General features: G+C 39.1%; 2 protein-coding genes across 2 annotated transcripts; one reads left to right on the forward strand and one right to left on the reverse strand.

Moving 5' to 3' along the window:
- Nucleotides 1-1,142: 1,142 nt before the first annotated feature.
- Nucleotides 1,143-3,405, reverse strand: LOC139736948 (zinc finger protein 593-like). Its single transcript, XM_071647621.1, has 3 exons — nt 3,162-3,405; nt 2,067-2,129; nt 1,143-1,798 (listed from the first exon to the last, which is right to left on the reverse strand). The coding sequence occupies exons 1-3, from the start codon at nt 3,353-3,355 to the stop codon at nt 1,645-1,647; spliced, it is 411 nt and encodes a 136-aa protein (XP_071503722.1). The 5' UTR covers nt 3,356-3,405; the 3' UTR covers nt 1,143-1,644.
- An 830-nt stretch (nt 3,406-4,235) lies between these two features.
- On the forward strand, nt 4,236-12,375 carry LOC139736922 (putative transferase CAF17 homolog, mitochondrial). Its single transcript, XM_071647596.1, has 9 exons — nt 4,236-4,264; nt 7,239-7,457; nt 8,287-8,435; nt 9,340-9,480; nt 9,842-10,016; nt 10,580-10,714; nt 11,037-11,136; nt 11,690-11,809; nt 12,279-12,375. The coding sequence occupies exons 2-9, from the start codon at nt 7,259-7,261 to the stop codon at nt 12,373-12,375; spliced, it is 1,116 nt and encodes a 371-aa protein (XP_071503697.1). The 5' UTR covers nt 4,236-4,264; nt 7,239-7,258.
- The last annotated feature ends 8,474 nt before the right edge of the window (nt 12,376-20,849 follow it).

Below are 20,849 nucleotides of genomic sequence, written 5' to 3' on the forward strand. Positions count from 1 at the left end.
TGTCCATTTAAAAAGCTATTCTAAGGGTAATTTTTCCATTTTGAAATGTATAAATTTATAGGTCAACTTTTAGCTGTTTCTGGTTGTGGAGAAAAGCAAGCACCAATTATGCTTTCTACTCATTGTCTGTCCATGAAAGATGAAGGCATATTTGGTGGTATTCAGTTTAACCTCTACTTCATATGGCACAAGGTAGTTGTGCAGTGACAATACTCCAGTCGCAATTGTATGATGTTTAGATAAACACAGGCTTTCAAGCGGGATAATGTAAAAAAGTACGAATAAAGTAGGAACAAGATCTCTAAAAAAGTAGGAAAAAGTAGGACATAAGAGGGAAAAAGTAGGGCATTAAAGAAAAAAAAAGTAGGAATAAGTCAGGACATGTGCAGGCTTTTTGGAGTAGTTTTCGTTGATACTCACCAGAAGTCTTGATGTTACATGTAAATCTTAATTTGTACTCACAACCCTGCTGCTTCAGCCTCACTTTTGCTCCTGGGAGAGCCTGGTAATTTTGAGCGATGATGAGAGCTGGTTGAGCACTGCTCCAAGTCCTAGGCTGCAATATCAGTGAGATCAATCACATCTGCACAGGAGCAAAAGCTGAGGCTGGCAGCAGTCTTGTGGTTGATTGGTGTGTGTTATCCCTCTTTTATGCTGAAGAGGCTCTCCCCACCAGTAAGAATCTGCAACTAGAGTCTACTCATCATTTCTGAATATAAATTATTCAAGTAGCCTTGCACTTTTTTTTTTTTTTTTTTTTGCGGGGTTTTCACCAAAAAAAGTAGAAAAAAGTAGGAAAAAGCAGGATTTTTAGCCAAAAAGTAGGAAAAGTAGGGACAGCAGAAAAAAAGTAGGAAAAAGTAGGAAAAGTAGGGCCACTTGAAAGCCTGAACAGTACACCATGAGAATCCCATTTCAAACCACTTTCTATTTTGACACCGGGCTAGTTTCATAACTGCAAAATAGCATGCTATTTTGAAACTTTTTAATCGGGCTGATAAAGACAGGCCTATAAATGCCATTTGAAATGTATTTTGAAACCAATTCTTTCTCTCTCTCGACAGAGATAAACACAGCCTTTATAATGGCTCATTCACACCACTCTGTTTGGGAATGGACGAGCTATTTATACATCTCTTCAACATTCCATGTAATACACAAATGTTTGTATGTCATTTAACTCTTGCAGGTTTCACAAGACTAGAAAGTCACTTTTGTCCAGCCATCCATAGGCAAGAGGTAATCTCATATTTTTTGGTAAAGGTTGCCATCCATGCACTTGGAACGGCCTTGATCAGCTTGAGGCTAGTGTTTCCTGGATATAGAAGGCACCCAAACTCCATCACTGTCTGACTTACATCATAATTTTCATCTTTCCTCAGCTGGTATTGTATGCCAGAGTTATTCCATAATGAGGCAATTGAGGTTAATAATAATGGAGTTGAATTAATACACCTTGAAATATTGCTGGATCAATCTCAGAAGAGACTGTGACTTTACATTAGATATACAATAAGATACATCTCTTCTATCTTTGCACATTTTACAAAAATGTACTGCAAAGGGTAAGAGATATTTAAGCAGCAAAGTGCATGGCATCTACAGTCAGAGAAGCAGGAAGTGTATGAAATACTCGGAGTCTGGTTATGTGTTGTCTTCATCTTTCATGATTTCGTCTCCATCGCCAACGGGCTGCTGTGTCACCATTTTCCTCTTCTTTGGTGGATGGTATGATCCCATGCCTGCTGCAGCATCTGCCTCCTGCTGTGTGTAGGGTTCTAGCTCAAGAGCCTTTAACCTGCATGATACATTGACAACATCCAACAAGATAAATTACAATTTCAACATTCAAATTCAATAGTCATTAAATGTCTCTTCACACTGGAGTAACTGAAAATACATTTGTTCAGTACAGGTCCACACTTCTAGATCTCAGAAACATTTGAAATTTTCATGATCCCATCAATATGTCACCGTTCTTAAAGCCCTTAATCACACAAGTGTACAGTCTTGAGTAGAAAGGATGATGCTGATAAGATACAATTTCGCCAAGGAAATTTCCTTACCTCCGTTTGTGTGTTTTGCTTCGAAAGTGTTCAGTCATAGCAGCCTCGTCTACAAAGTATCTCCTATCAACAGAAATAGATGTCAGGGATACACACAGTGATGAATAACAAAACACCAACAAAATATCATTAAAACAAACCTTTTTTTTTAATCTTTGCAAAATGAAAGCAAAAGAAACTAATCCATATTCACAATTCTACAGTTGTATTTTCCTTATTCCGTTTTCATTTTCTTTCACAAAAGTGCTGCTTCACGAGTCTGAGGTAAAGCATCAAAGGTCTAGACTATGAGACATAAGATCAAGATATAAGATCAGGAAATGAACATAATTTTCAACTGAAATTTGCTTTGCTTTGCTTTGCAAGGCTTCAAACGCATATTATGCACACGACCATACTGACATGAATCACTTTGATTTTGAAGTTTAACATATTTTAATGCTCCCCTGCTGAGATTGAATGTGATAAAAAACTGATCATAGTGAATACTGATACAATGCATGCATGTAAAAAGGTAGTAATTTAAGTTACTCATTAGACAGAAAGATCCGTCTGTCAAAAATAGTCTTTGGTTTATCATTTTTGGACTTTATAAGCTCTCCTCCGTTGACAGACAGAAGGGGATCCATGAAGTCGGACGCAATTTCCGTGGAACATATCCCAGATGAACAGATAAAGACCGCTCTTTCGGTCAAGATAGGCAGTGTATACACTGTGCCCCTGTTCTGTGGCTGTGGAGTTTCAGTTTGGGAGTCAAGTTTGCCCACCCCGCCTGTGGTGAGTGGTATTTTATAGAGGCATCAATTCAACTATTTTCAAGACCCATAGTTTTAACAAGAAACTCTCAAGGCAAAAAATATTTGTATGATACAGGACACAACATGATGAGAGGTATCTAAGTTAACTATACGTTATCGTTAGTGACCACTGGTGACAGCACTATTTACCGCCAGGACCGGTACTAAGGAAGTGTCACATTTCACTTGCATTAACTCGAAACTAAAAATAAAAATTTTACATTTAAATATTTAACGGGTTACAAGTTAATGTACAACACCGTTTACACCTGGCTTACAATTTTCACAGAATACTTACGCACAATGAAGACAGTAGTGTTGCGCAGAACCTGGCTTATCAAAATCAATGTCCTGATTGAGAAATTTCTTTGCATTTAGTGGCTTGAGGTCTTCATCGATTTCATCGAGATCTTTCGTCTTCCTCTTGGTTCTATACTTTTTCTTGATGTGCGTGTATCCACGATGGTGCCTTTTTCTTGCCTGTCGCGTCATTATGTTCAGATAGGGTAGGCCGCAGGTGATGATAGTACTAACTCATTAAGTAGTAGTAGGACACTCACTCACTCACGTCGCATGTAAACACCACTAAAGACCTGTCAAATGTTAAAGTAATGACGATGATGCCGGAAGTTACCGAAGGCAAGAAGACTGCAGCAGAGTTTAGAATTTTACTCGGACGGTACCTTGAACCTGAACACCGACTCCGACGCCGTGCATCATGTGCAATGGCGGTGCAATGAGCTCAACACGTGTACGATCGCCGGCCGAGCTACGCTAGCGCTAGCGAGCCTCCGATCCGAGTCCGTCCGGTACGGTACGGGGGTGCCGTACATAAAGCAGCTGCAAAGTTGTCCACGTTTCCTATGTGCACACGTGCATTTACTTACTCGAGGTGATGCAAACTGCTCGACACTACTCGGCGGTAAGACTTTACCACCAGTTCTTAATCTTCGACTGTGCCGACATGCTCGTCTTGCTTTGCTTTATTAGTGCACCAAATAGATTCTGAACATGTAGAACTCTAGACTGTATTGCACCATCTTTGCAAAATTCGAGAAGGAGGTCGAACTATCGAAAGTCAAGAGTATTGGTCGACCACATACACAACAGGGGCCGACTTTTTTTCGTTACCAATCCGCCTTGCAAGTGCTAGTTTAAAAAAAAAGACTTAAAATTTGTCTCTTTGAAATTAGAGAAGAATCATGGAATTTAAAAATAAATTAACAAATTAAAATAATATTTAAATTTCTATAATGGTTATAAAATTTTATTTTTGAATCTGTCAAAATAGTGTGATCCACAAGATTGATTTGTTCTTTCGAGGAGCTAGTACACTATTGCGTAATCGTCAATTTCGGTGCACTACCAGATATCGGCGGCTTCTGACGATCGAAATACAGGGTAAACTGGCTTTAGTCGTAGATGAAATAACACCGCTCGCGCTTACATGATCATGTCTCATGAACCATGATTGATAAGCTTTCTGAGCTGAGCTGGACTGGGTGTTGTTAAATAGGATTCTTGGGTGAACACTGCACTGGTCATCGGATATCGGGTGGGTGTAAATACACGCAGCCCCTGACGTGACGCTGTCGCTTCGCACAGCGGTCTCTATAAATTTACTCTGGTCACGTCAGGCTACGGGTGGGTGCACCGGGTGTGTATTGTTATGTTAGTGCAGGGAGGTGAACCTCCTGGTTAGTGTTACTTACGCCACGGTTGTGCATCTACATGACTAGTGTATCACGTCCCATTAAATGGTTAATAATGCAATGGTCATTTATGTTATCGTTTGTGTAAATGGACATCTGAGTCTAATGTGTTAACGTTAGTGTAGAGTCTAACGTTAGTTGACCGAACAAAGGATCGGTCTGTATCAGGTCGTCGGGGTATGTTCCGCGGAGACTTCGTCTGGTATGTTATCGTCTGGCTTCACAGATCCCTGACCCTTGGCCCCTCCTATAAATTGTACGAGTTTCCGGACAGACGGATCTTTCTGTCGTAGTAGTAGTGTCGCCCTCTCACAATGATGAAATGCCCATTCCACACCTCATGTCATAGTGCCACAATATCAATCTGTAGTGTAGGAAGACTGTAGTGGCAGGAAGCAGTGAGTAGGAACTGTAACTACGTTAGGATTAGACTGTCAGAGAAAGTGCTAATGTTAGTGAAGAACTGTTGCCAAGTTGGATATCACCGCACCAGCTGAGCTGCGGTGGATTGCCTATTGGCTGCAGAATTGTAGCAATTCTAGATAGTAGAATGCAGACATGCGCATGCTAGACGCGCTATCCGTATCATGGCTATTGCACATCTCGGCGGGTTGTTTTTGAAACTGATTTTTGATTAAGTCGGTGCCACTGGCTGCTGATGCAATGTCGATGTATGTCTCACCATTTAGATTTCACCATTCCTCTGTCTAAACCAGTGCAATACTACTTTATAAACGCTAGGTTCCTATCTGTGAATGTTGTTTTGAATTTGAACCTCTAGCGAGTCTTGTGAACCAAGCTTTCATACAATTTTGCGAGTGGTTAAATTCGCAATTGCATTGTGGAGTACAGTTCAGTTCGGGAAACCCACTCACAAGGGGGGCCCCTCCTTATAAGTAACCCGTCCCCCTTAATAAGTAACCCCGTCCCCCTTATAAGTAACCCCCGGGGCACCCCTTATAAGGAGTCTCCACGCTTTTTTGCAATGCAACGCGAAAATGAAAGGACTGCGGCAATTCGCTTGATTATGTCCATAAAGCTTCACAAGTTTCCTAGTTACTCACGAAATTTGAGCAAAATCGGTTTGAGGCATCATATCTAAAATCATGGATTTAAATGCGATGTCAAACGACCCATGCGAATGCTGAAATGCGAGCGATTACTGGCGTGAGTGTCGCCAGGCGCGGCGGGTACTCAGTCGCCACGTCTGCACTCAAGCATTGCCGCGCCGCCGCGCCTGGCGACACTCACGCCAGTAATCGCTCGCATTTCAGCATTCGCATGGGTCGTTTGACATCGCATTTAAATCCATGATTTTAGATATGATGCCTCAAACCGATTTTGCTCAAATTTCGTGAGTAACTAGGAAACTTGTGAAGCTTTATGGACATAATCAAGCGAATTGCCGCAGTCCTTTCATTTTCGCGTTGCATTGCAAAAAAGCGTGGAGACTCCTTATAAGGGATGCCCCGGGGGTTACTTATAAGGGGGACGGGTTACTTATAAGGAGGGGCCCCCCTTGTGAGTGGGTTTCCCGAACTGAGTTCTGCCCTACTGAATGGAGAGATGTATGCATGCATGTCACATTCAAGTCAATATTTTGGCCAGTCTTTATGCGCAAATAGCACCTGACTTCCGAAATTCTTGAAAATAAAAACCTCACAAAATATTGGGCGTATAGCTATAGACATCTAGTCTACACTACAGTAATCTCGATAGAACAACCTAGATTCTATATTTTATTTTCTGTGTTTATGGTTTCTTGATGTTTGGTATGTTTCAACCAGAACTGAAATGTATTGTAAGTCCAGATTAACAATAAAATATTTAAAAGTGACAGGGCAAAGCATGAAATTGCATGTCAGAGTAAAAATTGTGTCTGAAAGGAGTAACCAGGTCTTTGTCTGCAGTCCAGGTAATTTGCAGCTCTTCAGTCTTTTGATAATAAAAAAAAGTGCAGCATTTCACGGGAAGGAAGTTAGAAACTAAAGCATCAAATTCAGTGTCAAAACCATTGAAATTACCTTAACTTGATATGTCCATATGGAATTGAGAGGCTGTGACAGATAGAAATGCTTATTAAATCCTGTAAAAGATATCCAATACTTAAATATAGGAGTAAACTTTGTAGGCAACGCTGAACACTGGCACTGGTCCAAGTCTGACAGTCCCAGACTGGTAAAAATCGCTGTCAGACCAGCAACTTTTGCTAGATGGCTAGATTTACTGGTCTGACATGACCGGTAGGATAACAGAAATTGCATTGTCAAGGCCAGTTGAAAAAATAAAAAAGGAAAAGGGCCAGTAAATATAAGGTTTGGACCAGTAGGAAAAATAGGCTAGTGTGCAGCCCTGGTGTTAGTCTAGATCTTGTAAGCATGTGGTGATTTGATGGGGAAAAACAAAGTGGGATATTTGAAAATTTTCTAATGTTTATGGTTGAAGGAAAAGAAAAAGAAACAAATAATGAACTAGAAATTTTGGGAGCTGTTCACAATGATACACTGTACCTGTGATGAATATAGAGAGTTATGATGCTGATCTCATGGATTTAATTGATGATTAGTTTATAGCGAAGATATCAATATTGATATGTAATGGTAGGCCGCTAATGATAACAGACCATCGTCACTCTCGTTCCATGCTTCTTTTGTCTATTTCAGTCCGTCCTATATGCAGAAAAATGGATGCACTGAAACGTGTTTTAGTGCACAAGGCTTCACCCATCCAGCACCTGTGTACGAGATGTGTCAAAAACCTGTCAGGCTACTCCCAGCTACCACACTATCAAAGGTTTTGTACTGCACCTCCATGTTTTCAGAGAAAAAGATACTGCACAGCAGTTGACAGTGTGCCAGAACTAGAGGCGACAGCCCTGCGAGGTATGTTCAGAGGTGATCTACACAATCGGCCAGAAACAGAAATCTGTATAGAAGACCTTCCCAAAAAGAGAAAATATAAAATGTCATTAATATAAATTTACAATGGAATGAATAGGTTTTTCTGTTTGTGGAAAGATGTCATTTTCATAAAGATGTGCAATCAAAGATAGTAGAGATAACAAGATAGGAAGGCGCGCGATAGAAATGGACACAAAATGGATACCCTACATGATGATACAAAAGAGAGCTGAGTACAAACTCAGTACACCTAGAAACATCATTCATTTCCAAAGGTAGTGGTATCTTTATTATCTTAAAAAGATTTAAAAATTATAGTTGTAGCTTTTTTTTCGATTAAGGGGATTATTTTGATGAACGAGATTTGAAAGTAATAAGGATTATTTCGTGGAGGTGAAAATTTGGCAACAACATGATCTCACAATCAAATAAGACGCTTGATAAACAACAACATCTTCATAGACAGCGCGTCTCAGACAAAGACGCACATCACCTGAGACGCACTGTCTTTGAAGTTAACTGAGTGGTCTGAGGTGATGTACGTAACACGCATGAGGACCGCGCGCTGTCCATTTGTTTTGTACAGGATTAGCGCGCACTTGCCTGTCTTATTAGTTAAGCGTCTTTGATGTGCAACATATTGGGAATCCTTTGATGAATTCCTCCTTCTGGAAGAGTGAATGAGTGATGAATATGATATCGGAATATGACATAATCTACATGGCAAACACCCAAATATGATGGTCTTTTCTGGCAGGAAGTCATTGCAAATCAATGAATGTCCATCTATTTTTTCAATTGTGGGGTGCAGGGACCAGACTGGCCAGTCGAAGTCTAATCCTGCTAGGAGGGAGAGATGCAGGGGACCTACTCCAGGGTCTCATGACCAATGACGTGGACCTGCTCAGGGAGGATGAAGAGGGTCTGCCGGCAATTTTTTCCATGTTTCTCAATAAGCAAGTAAGTCAGTCTTGTAACCCCAGAGCCAACCAGCATCCTGTCTTCCTGTCTTGTCATTCAAGCTAGAGATCTATGTGTTACTTGCTGGTACTGTTATCTCTGTGTTCCCAAAAGAGACTTTGTACTCTTTATTAAGAAGTCTGGCAAGGTTGATTTATACATGTAAGCTCATTATTATGGCTTACTTACACATGAAATGTTACAGCCTCTGATCCTTGGACTTTACAACCTCAAAGCAGCTGTTTTTTAGGTGATACTTTTACTGTTGATGTAAAGATTGCAAAAACAGAGCAATGACATCTATCTGAAGCTATGCCAGTTGAGAAAGTTTGTATCTTGATATTGCTTTATAGTCAAAGGCAATAATCTCAAGATCCCTAGATTGAAGACAACACTAGTCACTGCACCAAAACCAGCTTCTATTAGGACAACTTCTTTGTGGAACAGGCAAGTAACATGTACTTACATTATTACAAAATTACAGTACTTCCTAGGTATTGAAATGCTGTAGTGTACATCATAGAAATTAATATGAAATTAGTATTAATAGGATATTTTTGTTCTACAATTCAATGTAAGTATAGCAATAAACTTCAGTGTTCACATTTTGCTGGAGTCACTTTCCTTGTAATGCCTTATAAATAGCATTTTGTACCTTGCATAGCTAGGAACAACTTTGACCAAAAGATAGGTCTGTATCTTGTTTTCGGGGATATGTTCAACAGAGATTACGTCTGCCTTCACAGAATTCCCTCCTATATGGTGGAGAAAAAGTAATGAAAACACTCCTCCAGACAGACAGATTTGTCTATCTAGCAACAACTCTATCAAGCTTGTCATTCTGAAAACTCTGCAATGTTTGTGAATGTAAGAAATGGACAAAGCATCTTCCCATACTGTACAGGGTCGCATCTTGTATGATGTCATGTGCTATCGATGGGGCGGAGGTCAGGAAGGTGGACCTCTGGCGTACGTCTTAGAGTGTGATTCAACCATCTCACCAGAACTGCAGAAACATCTCAAATTCTACCGCATCAGGAAGAAGGTAATGGACATGTTCATTTCTTGAGGAAATTGCAACCCTGCTAGAATGATTTTAGTTGTCAAAACTGTCCCAGCTTCAGATGTATGATTTGATGGCATTTGTGCCTTTGAACAGGAATCCCGAGAGTGACATTTCTACATAATGTACTTGTAGCATTCAGCAACAGGCCATATGAATTAAAAGCCAAAATGCACAGTAGCTGTAAACCTTTGGTTTATGTACTAGGTAAATCTTCAGAGAAAATCAGTGAGTGTCAGTCAGTTTTAGCTTAGAGTTGTTATCAATGAGTGTATTTGTAATGTCCTTTTTGAACTGTTTTAATTTCATTATGTGGGCATAATTGTGTGATGTTACCATTCAGGTTGACATTGCATCACTGGATTCTGAGTACCATGTGTGGTCAGTCTTCAGTGAGGAGGATGAAACACCTGCCCCACAAGCTTCCTCAGACTCCTATCTCTGCCACTCCCACAAGGTTGCTGACCCAAGGATCAAAGGTCTGGGTCAAAGGATCATCCTCCCACATGGCAATTCATGTAAGATACTACATGCCTCCAAGTTATCAAAATGACATATTGGAAAAAAAAAATGTGTATGACACATGTTACCAGCAAAAGCATTTAAAGCCTGTCAGTGAAAATCTAAGAAACTGAACAGCGTTGGGGTATCTATAAACTTTTTGATGCAATGAGAAGATTTAGCTGTCGTGATATTTGGTATACTGATATTATCCCTGCAAGACCACATCCATTAACAAAGCTGGTGGAAACTGTTATGATCAGGCACAGGATGACAAGCTATCCCTTACTAACTCAGGCACACATGAAAAGTGACATTCTATTGATGGTACAAAAGAGGAAAGATGATAAGAAATTGAGGGAACTTGTTGATGCTATTGACTATGCCTCTCATTCAGGTAAATAAAGCCAAGTGCCTTCCAATATCTCACCTTTATTTACAGCTTTATCTCAACTGCTTGAAGGGTAACATGCTGGAGGCATAAAAAAGCAATACACTAAATGCATTTTAATCATGACCCAGCAAGCCTTTTGTAAACTGATGTCTAGTTCTGTGACTGTCATCTTTTCTGTAAACGCAGTGTCTAGAGTTGCAGAGGTCTCAGAACAAGACTACCAAACGCATCGTTACCAGTGGGGTGTGGCTGAAGGAGTGAACGAACTCCCTCCTGGAGAATCACTTCCCCTGGAAGCCAATCTTGCCCTGATGAATGGAGGTAAGACGTTCAGAAAAAACAAACACGATGAAAATGAGATAATGTATGAATGAATGTAAGCATGGATATTTCATTAACTGAATGAATGAATGAATGAATGAACGCATGAACGAATGAATGAACGAATGAGAAAAAGGGTAATTGATATATATGAAGGTTAATAGATGGTAGGTTTAGCCCCAAAATGTATACTTTGCTACTTGTAGGGAGTGACTGGTAAAAGCGTACATTCCACTTGATTTGATGTTTTGACATATATAACATACCCATCATTTCATGTTGCTTTTAATAACTGTTCAATGTCAATACTTCATTCCAATAGTGAGTTTCACCAAAGGCTGCTACCTCGGACAAGAACTGACTGCTAGGACTCATCACACAGGAGTCATTCGCAAGAGAATCATGCCTGTGCAGCTGCTAAGGTTAGGATTATAGATATTTGATTTTGAGCTCTAAATCAAAGACACAATTTCAATTCAGGATTTGGAATTTAGGAGTTATTTGCATAAGAGTCATGCACGTCCAGCTGCTGAAGGCTTATATGGCTTAGTAATTCATTGCATAGTTTTCACTTGTATGAATCAGCATCTTGTGAGAGAGATTGCTGTGAGAGAGCTGACTTGGACAATTTGTAAAATTAACCAGCGAAACTTTAGGCTGTTGCTCCCAACTGTTTTCGTTATAAACACAAGCAAGCTACAAGTATAGCAAGCAAATAAACATAATGCAAAGGTCAATGAGCACAATTTATAGAAGCACAGTTTATGCTTAGTCATGCTATTTTTCTGACAAGCTTCCCTAGCAAATGTGCCATGATATAGTTTGATTCCTCATGTGTAGAGATATTAGAAAACTTCCAATAAAGAAAATGAGTTAAATGAGTCTGAAGTCGTGGTGACTGTGTGGTAACTGATATCATGGTGTTAAGTTGGTTCAGTTTTTTTTTTTTCCTTCTTTTACTGCTACTGGGTTCAGGAATGAATCTTCATTGTTTCCACCTGGCTCTACCATCAAGACGAATGAAGGGAAGAATGTGGGCAAGCTGAGATGTCACCTCCATCAGAATGGTTTAGCCCTGCTACGCACAGCTCTGATGTGAGTACTCACTAAGCTCTGAATAATCCTCATTCTGTATGGAGGGATGTATGTGGCCGAAAGGGTAAAGGTGCTATAAATTGAAGATTCTGATTTATGTTAGAATGCATTTTGGTAATGCACAGCCATAGATTATCTTATTACCGTAGGTATGTATTAAGTTTGTATACCAATGAATACGGGTACATAATGTTTATGTGTGTAAGTGATCCTGTGTATGGTTGAGGGAAAGAAGCAGAAAGCAAGTAGAACTGATTAATGTAACCAGTACTTTCAAATTCATATGCCAGCTTGTCCTTGTGTTTACTCTTGACTTGTATTGCACATTTGTTTATGGTCAAATCTCATACATGTCATCTGTAGATAAATGTATACAGTATGTGTGTGTGTGTGTGTGTGTGTGTGTGATTTGAAACTAATAGTGGAAGAATTATCAAATTTTTCTGCACACATTGCTCTTTTACCACAGTGGCGACAAACTGTGGTTGTCTCAGGAAGGCACAGAAGACACAGAGTTGGTTGCTAGGAGACCATCGTGGTGGCCAGAGGAAATAAAGAACAAATGATAGTGTCGTCTGCACGCAGCAATGCTCGGAGGCGAGATGAATTTCTCCTCAGATTGTCAGCTCCCAGCAGGCTTAATAGATTCTGTGGGCAAGGTATACCCGTATCAGTTTATGCTGGGCCTTGTGCAACGTATGGATTGCAAACGCTTAAAATAGCAAGGATCTCAGCTTGCTGTCATATAGCAGTTGGCAGGCTTGGATGCAATGATCTGTTGGCTTGTGAGTAAGTTGACAAGCTGTGAAATGTGCAACCATTCGTTTAATAAATTGATACTGATATTATTCAATTTGCCTCAAATTGCAAATTGAAAGTATAGTTTTTATTTTTGAAAGAGGCTGGAATGCCATATTGCTTGTATGGCTTTATCCACCAATTTGATGTCGAGAGCCAATGTTTCTTGCATTTGTTTCAGCTAATTGTGATATTCAAACATGTTACAGACCCAACAACATATCAGTTATGATATGTTTCTTGCATTTGTTTCTTGCATTTGTTTCAGCTAATTGTGATATTCAAACATGTTACAGACCCAACAACATATCAGTTATGGTGCTTCCAGGATTGATTTCTATGGTTAGATTAAGAGTGAAATTCTATATGAAATCATGTGTGTTTAAGTCAACAATGTTGACTGTCAATATGAATTGAATTTAGGCTTTTATTGTGGGAAGAAGGAAGGAGTGAATTGATATAAGGCTATGAATGCATTAATGGTACAGAACAAGATTAATGCTGTATCCATCTTTCCAACACCATCCAACATCTGTTCCTTTAAAGCTTATATCTACTTCTCTGTGTGAGATGTTAATTAATCAGTGTTTGTCCTTTTTTTTTTTTAATCATGTGAAGTATATTTCTGTACCCAAATTTCATATTGGTAAATACAGTCGACTCCCATTATAACAAAGTCCTTGGGACTGGCAGTTTTCTTTTGTTATATCAGAATTTTGTTTTAACGGAACAAAGTATAGAAAGGTATATAGCTGAAATTTTTTTGGGCCTGAATTTTTACTTCACTGTAACTGGAATTATGTGATAACTGTGTTTGTTCTAACAGGAGTACACTCTAAACAACAGTACGAATATCTGAAACATGATACCGAGTTCAATTTTCCCATATCCAGTGAATTCTTTGAAATTATCTCTTAGGAGCAACATTATTAACATTATTACTATTTATGATGTTTTCAAATTCAGTCCTGCAAAAACATTGAATTATTAGAAACTGAAACTGTGGAACCAGTGAACAGACTTTCAATGGTAGTTTAAAGCGTCGGCAAAAACCATGCTACTTTTCACTAATACCTGACTTCAAAGAACTTTCAAAACCTGTGATTCATGTGCGAAAAAAAAGTGACATTACAAAGACAGATTTGATAAGAATGTAAGGAATTGTTAGAAGCTAATATTGAAGTATTGATTTCATTTTTTTTTTTTTTTTTTTTTTTTGGGGGGGGGGTCACATGACCACAGTAACCTACATCTCCTCATGTATAAATTAAGTACATGAAGGACAGTGCACTTCTTGGTAATGCACATTTTTACTAAAAACAAAAAGTGTTCAAAACTGGGAGAGACCCTAGAGCCTCAATTCTTGTCCCTACATGTCTACGTGTATGATGTGTACTTCAGGGAATAATGCATCAGCAGTACCTCAGCACTTTAGTCAAATAGCTCTCACTCAGCCCATCTCACTCTCCACGTCAGTACCGCTCACAAGGTGCATTAAAACCAGGCACATCCCTTCTACCATTCAACCCCATTTCAAACCATTCAGCAGGGTCTAGTGCCCAAGACTAGCAGTCTCAAGAAGGAGACTGGTGTGGAAACGACAAGCCAAATTACAGTTCAGTGCAACACAGTTTTATTCTTGTTTCTGCTGATACAGCTATTGCTTTTCTTTCTGCATAGCTCTATTACGCGGACCTGCAATGAACTAAAGATTTCCCCTGTTTATCTGTGTTTTCTTTATTTTTTACCTATTTGTTTCTTGAGAGAGAGTGCTCTGGACTGCACTTACCCCCCAATCCAACTGGAAAGTTGTCAAGTGAGGTTGTGGTATTTATACCTTTCTCAGCTAGGCCCATGACTAGTTTTGTCTTCTTTAGCCCAGGGTGTCTTGGGTCAGCAGGAAAGCATACTGGTTGATCTTAATCCTGAAAATCAGTTGTTGATAATCATACATGCATTGAAGAATATAACAAAGGTAAAAATGAACCGGTGAGATGGTGAACCAGTACTGGATTCTTGAATGGTGCCATTATCTTTCAGTGGCTGCATATGATCACACTAACCCTCAAGATATGCAAGGGTGGCCATTCACATTAAAGCATCTACTTTGCTGACTTCATAGCAGATTCCACCTTTGTGTTTGTGTGGCTATTATGTCTTTTTGCTGATTCTTGCAGCTCTTGCAGTTGTACATTTTCTTGCAGCACTTGATGCACCCTAGCGACATGCTGGGTGTTCTTTCCTATCCCTTATATCCATCAATAATGTTTCATTTTGCCAACAGATGAAATGTCTTTGACTTTGTTACACTGTCAAGAACAAATGTAAGAAGAAACTTTTCAGACAAGGCTGTAAGGTGAATACGGAATTACCTGGTGCTGGAACTTTATTTCACATCATTTTCACCTCTCCTTGGTCTCCTCAAGGCTCACTACTTTTGAAATGACGAGAATATGCGTCAGCTGTGTAGTTGTATGATCCATGACAGTATTCAACTGCACAATTGAATGCACCTGTCTTGCAGACCGTCTGGCAATGTGCATAGACTAATGACTAGTTCTTCAAGGCTCTAACAGCTTACAATGGGACTGATGATCTGTGTGCATTGTGAAATGGTGCCTCTCCGCATATATATGTGAACCATTTCTCACAGACCCACACATTACACATGAGAGTGCCTCTCATCCTTTTCACCTATGGAGTGAAGGCACTCAGTATTACACAATATCCTCTTCTACATGTGGCTTGTCTCCAAAGACAGTTTAGCTTTCATGGAGCATCTTTTTGGCATCATCTATCAAGCATTCTAGAGTTTGCCTTGCTTGGTCAAACACCCGACTCATATCATCCAGATTCGGATTGTTGCCAATGATTGGCATCCATGGTTCTGTATAACTATGTGATCGATCAGCCTCAGCAGCGGTATATGTTCAAGCCGACCAGCTGTCCATACACCAATGAAGGCGTGGTGGAGGTCATTGGATGGTGTCTGGACTGTTTGGAAATAAATCAGTAATGTGATGACTGCTTGTTGTTAGCAAAATAGTTGAGCTGTGAAACAAAATAATAAACCTGTTTTCAACAAAACATGGCATATTCTGGTTTACACCTCTTTCAGTGAGGAATGTACTCAGTGTTGTTTCCCGACACCCCTCACTATTGAAAAGCTTGGAGGCGGCTCGAATGAGTGCCTGAGCATTACACCCATTCCTCCTGTTGAATGGCAGTTATCCTTGCATTATTTTTTGGCAAAACTGTAACAATTTTTCCACGGAATGCCCCATGAAACCAATTCATTGTCCAATGGATCTAGGATATTTTTTCCAGTTGATTGTTTAGAACATTCACCTGACTGGTAATGACTAAAGAAGAACTAAGTAAAGCTTCACTACACATATTTTGTTAATGTGCAAGATTTGAATGTGGGAGCAAGTCATTTCCTAATTGATGATTTCTTTTCTGTTTTTCAATGTATCAAAACAATATCATGTGAACATGTCAACGAACCTGAACGAAAAAGAAGTTTGGCCCACGACCTTTAATTTATGTGTTGATGTAGAATCATTAAAAAAAAAAGTGTTCTGACTGTTTGAAGGTGAATGGAGATCATCAATGCTTTTAGCCCTGCAAAGTGATTCGAAAGTCGTCATTTCTTGAATCTGATTTGATGTGATGTGTAATATTGAAAGGGTCATATTAGATGGTGTTAAGGAAACCTAAATGTTGAATGAGGTAATTGTAAATTTGTTACAGTGTGCTGTAACAAATTTATGTACAGTGACAACTTACTTTAATGGTATTACTTACTATGAATTTTTACTTATAGGGTCAATAATAATTGGAGTTTCCTTCATGACCACCTTCATTATACTTCTTATTGTAATTCTCCTCTTGTTCTTATCACATTACTGTCACATTTTTTCTCCTTGTTTTCAAACCTTTGTCTAACAACAGTTTCAATGGTGGAGTTTTGTAATGAAACTATAGAACGTGTGTAGCAAAGTATATCCATTTCATACCCGATAAGCTTCGACTGCTGTTGCCTCCGGATGCCTTCTGTTCAAAATTCTCTTTTTCAAGAAAGCTGTGGAGGATTTGAAACTACCAAATATATTCATACATATTCTTTTGTGTATAACCTCCAAAAACTATAAGAAATCGGTTGGGACAACACAAATATCAACAAATGTAAACAAAGGAATTAATTAAATGTGACCCGCTACAACAAAAGGATCCGAAAGTTGGGGGAGGACAATTTTCTGAAAATGACATGATATTATTCCCTTGCTCTTCCACTTTAATTTCATATATAACACGACTCATGTAAGAACTCTGTTGCAGAGATATCGATAATTTTATTAACACATATTGAGTGGTTTAGGAAATCAGCGTTTCGAGAAAACCGCCTTCAAAGTTTTCCTTCCGACGCTATCATGATCAAGGGGAGGCAAGACAGTTTTCACTGCTTGACAATACATGTAGTACGCTCTTAGCAACCTCCACGATGTTCATTCAAGCTTAGTGCCAGTGGTCTACGCACACCCAATCGGTAACCAGGATGCCACGCACTGACCAATAAGATCACTCCCACATTGCTAGGGGAGGAGTCCAGCTGCAGCGCTTGATCCAAATCTTCGGACACGTTTCTGTTCCGTGGAAAGTCGGAAATCATGGCCCAGAAAAATGCTATTTTCTTGCCTTTCCTTTGGCCATTTAGCTTCGAAATTTTGGCAGATGATAGTCGATACATTAGACTACAAAATTAAGCAAAATACAGAAAACCAATGGTTTTGGCCGGTTTTGATAATCTGACTTCATACTCGATTTTCTCGGCTCAGCCATCAGCGACTTTAGGATCCTTTTGTTGTAGCTGGTCACAAATGATCGATTATGTTCTTTTATTATTAAAACAATAAAACATTGAATTCTTCAGTGGATTTCTTAACCTGAACTTGAAATTACAAGTTTATCTGTTTGTAAACAGTGACAAAAATGAGGACTTGACAATTGTATTGGGATTCAAAATAGATCTAATAAAAAAAATAGACAAGGTTCTTGTGACTCTCTTGGATTATAAACGACTTCAATATAGGCCTACACTCGTCAAGATAGATTACTTTGAACTGTACGAATGCCCGAATGATAACCAAGATAAGGCAATTGAATAAGGCACTTGAATGTTACCGTGACAATTGAGAATATTATTAAATAGGTCTATATATGAACAGTCAGGCCAGGAGAGATCAGGTAGAAGTCTCTGGTGAGAAATAAAATTAATGTCCTGGTAGCAGGAAACTGGGAATAACGATGCTGCAGTTAGGAGATTTCGCGGTGATGATGGAGTCTAGATCCAGTAGCGATGCAACAGGTAAAAAGGTAGTTCTCGGAGATGATGGAGTCTAGTTCTGATGGCAATGCAACAATTAAAAAGGAGTTCGCAGAGATGAAAAACCAGGTAGCGATGAGAGAGTTCAGAGAAAACCAGATAACGATGAGAGTGGTATTGACAGATCGAAGAAATCGGGTAACGATGAAACTGAGTGTAACAACAAAGTCCGAACGGAAAGTGTCTCTGAAGAAAAACGGTGTCAAGTTCTCTCCGTGAAAATTTATCGGGCAATTATATGATCATCTCCTGCCTTGTGAATTGTCTAGTGAGCAAGTAAGTAAGTGAGTAAGTAAGTAAGTATCTTACTCTATCTTTTTAAAATGTCTGCAAACCAAAGCGTTGGTAGAATCTCACGTCTTAGCAACGAGACAACAATGCTAAAAAAAAGAGCGCGACGCGCTCAGAAAACGCGCAAAGAGGCGCGCCTCAAATAGCGCAGCGCTCATTATTACTCAATGATAGAATACGCATATAACTTATTTACAGGCACAAACGTCATAATCATACATTAAATGTACATAGACTGTGGCTAAGACATAGGCCACAATTAAAACATGCTACAAAGCCATAAACTGTTCAAATGAGTACATCCATGAGTTGACGAGCGGCCCACATTTTCGTATTGTTTGGGGGAAGTGGTGCATCAGGTGAGTGCATAACGCCTGTATACATAATATATGTAAATATATTTCACGGAACAAAAGAACAAATACATGTAATCCTTCATAGCAAGGTGAAAGGAAGAAAATGTTATGGAAACAAGCAAGAATATTGATATGAGAGAAATAGAAAAATAAAACACAAGTAAACATGCAGAGCAAGTTACCTCTTCGTTAAGGAATCGTCATAGTGCTTGTAAAATTTTGTCCATTTTATATTCTTCCATAGCATTGTCACATCAGTGAGAACTGACTGTTTTGCCTTTAGTGACTTTCCGAAAATATATAAGATGAATGTCTCTGCAAGGCAATGCAGTTGTTATTGATTTTTTTTTCAAGTATAATGACTTTATAAAAAGAAGAAACATAACCACTGACCATATAACATAATCGTGTATTGTAGGGGGTAAATCAACTCACATCCTACTCATTTGCTATAATTTTTTGCAAAAACAAATCTATAGTAATGAAATATTGTAAAAGAGGATTGAGAGCTTGTAAAATACGAATACTGAAAAGTTTGTGATATCATCGTCATTGTAAAAGGCAAAGCGGGTAAAAGTTATTTTGCAATTGATTTGATTATGGATTCATGAATGATAACATGATAACATTCACTAATGTTTGTCCAGTGTTTAAATTCTCCGAGAAGTAGAAATTTGGTCTACATGATCAATCTTGCCTTTCCAGCTGGGCCAAGGCCTCTTGAGTTCTCTGCTTAACTCTGTCCATGTCTTCGCCAGTTGGTTCGTTATAGGAGCAAAGCTTGTTATAGGAGCAAAGCTTGTCATAGGAGCAAAGATTGGTGATTGTGTCGAAGAACACGAACAGGGTTTTCTCTTGTCTCTTCCTGAGGCATCCTTTCGAGGTGTACTTGAGGATACCTAAAGTTATGAGCTGTCAGAAAGGATTTGATAGGAATTTTTTTTTCAATAATTATTATTGTATTCATTTACGTTTATGAATTTCTGCACTAAACTGGGAATTTAGTGCAGTGATGATGTTTGACAATCTTTAAGGAGAATATAAAAGTTATGATTTTAATATTAATATACCTGTATGGTATACATCGCTTCCACTGGGTACTGGAGAAAGCTGTAGGTCTCCAGTTTGTTTATTAGCTCCACCCCCTTCTTCCCGACCTCTATAGCTCTCCTATGTCATTTTGAAGGGGGCAGAGCCTCTACCTCTTTCCCAAGGGCTACCCGCTCTTCTCGATCTTGTGGAGCAGGTCGGTCACGGCGCTCTTCCTTCCTCAGAGGTGATAGTGGAGGAAGGAATCCACGGCTCCCGATATACAAAGTTTTATGATATCTTTCACTGTAGGTGCTTGTTTCGAAATAGATTTTGTGCATTGTTCTATCATTGTTAGTAGCTGCTTTAAGGCTCATATTCAAGGGCACAAAATATAAAAGAGAATTATGATCTTGTAAAATGTGAATACTGAAACATTTTCGATATCGTAAAAGTCAAAGCTGGTTAAAGAAGACATCCAATTTGTGATTGCTTTGATTTGATTTTGGAACATTGTATTTGTCCAGTGTATTTCTTGGAGAAGTAGGAATTAGGTCTACATGATTAATCTTGCCTGTATGGTGAGGGGGAAGTCCCTTCCTAGCTGGGCCAAGGCCTTGTGCCTTCTCTGCTCAACCCTGTCCATGTCTTCGCCAGTTGGTGGCTTATAATAGCAAAGCTTGGTGACCGTGTCGAAGAACATGAATAGGGTTTCCTCTTGTCTCTTCCTGAGGCACCCTTTCAAGGTGTACTTGAGGATACCCAAAGTTAGGAGCTGTCAGAAAGGATTTGATAGGAGATTTAAAAAAAAAAAATGTTATTGTATTCATTTATGTTTACGAATTTCTGCACTAGACTGGGAATTTAGTACCGTGATGATGTTTGACAATCTTTAAGGAGAATATAAAAGTTATGATTTTATTAATCACTGCACACGTGCTAAGTCGCCAATATGTCATGCATTTTTTTTTCTTCTTTGGGCTTTGGCAGGTCAGGAAATACATGTACTTCACTAAGTTTTAATGTGTAGCAAATCAATGTCTATGGTCCCATTGACTGCAGTACTTGAAAGCAGTAACAGTTGATTTGTGATGAATTGTATCATGGTTTGTTTACAACTGTAAGAAAGGGGCAGACAGAAAGAAGCTGAAACAGAGTTTAAGACAATGGTCCAAGATGA

The sequence above is a fragment of the Diadema antillarum genome, unplaced genomic scaffold (genome assembly GCF_040938485.1).
Source record: "Diadema antillarum isolate AM-2024a unplaced genomic scaffold, OU_Dant_1.0 seq00000674_RagTag, whole genome shotgun sequence".
In the NCBI taxonomy this organism is placed as follows: domain Eukaryota; kingdom Metazoa; phylum Echinodermata; class Echinoidea; order Diadematoida; family Diadematidae; genus Diadema; species Diadema antillarum.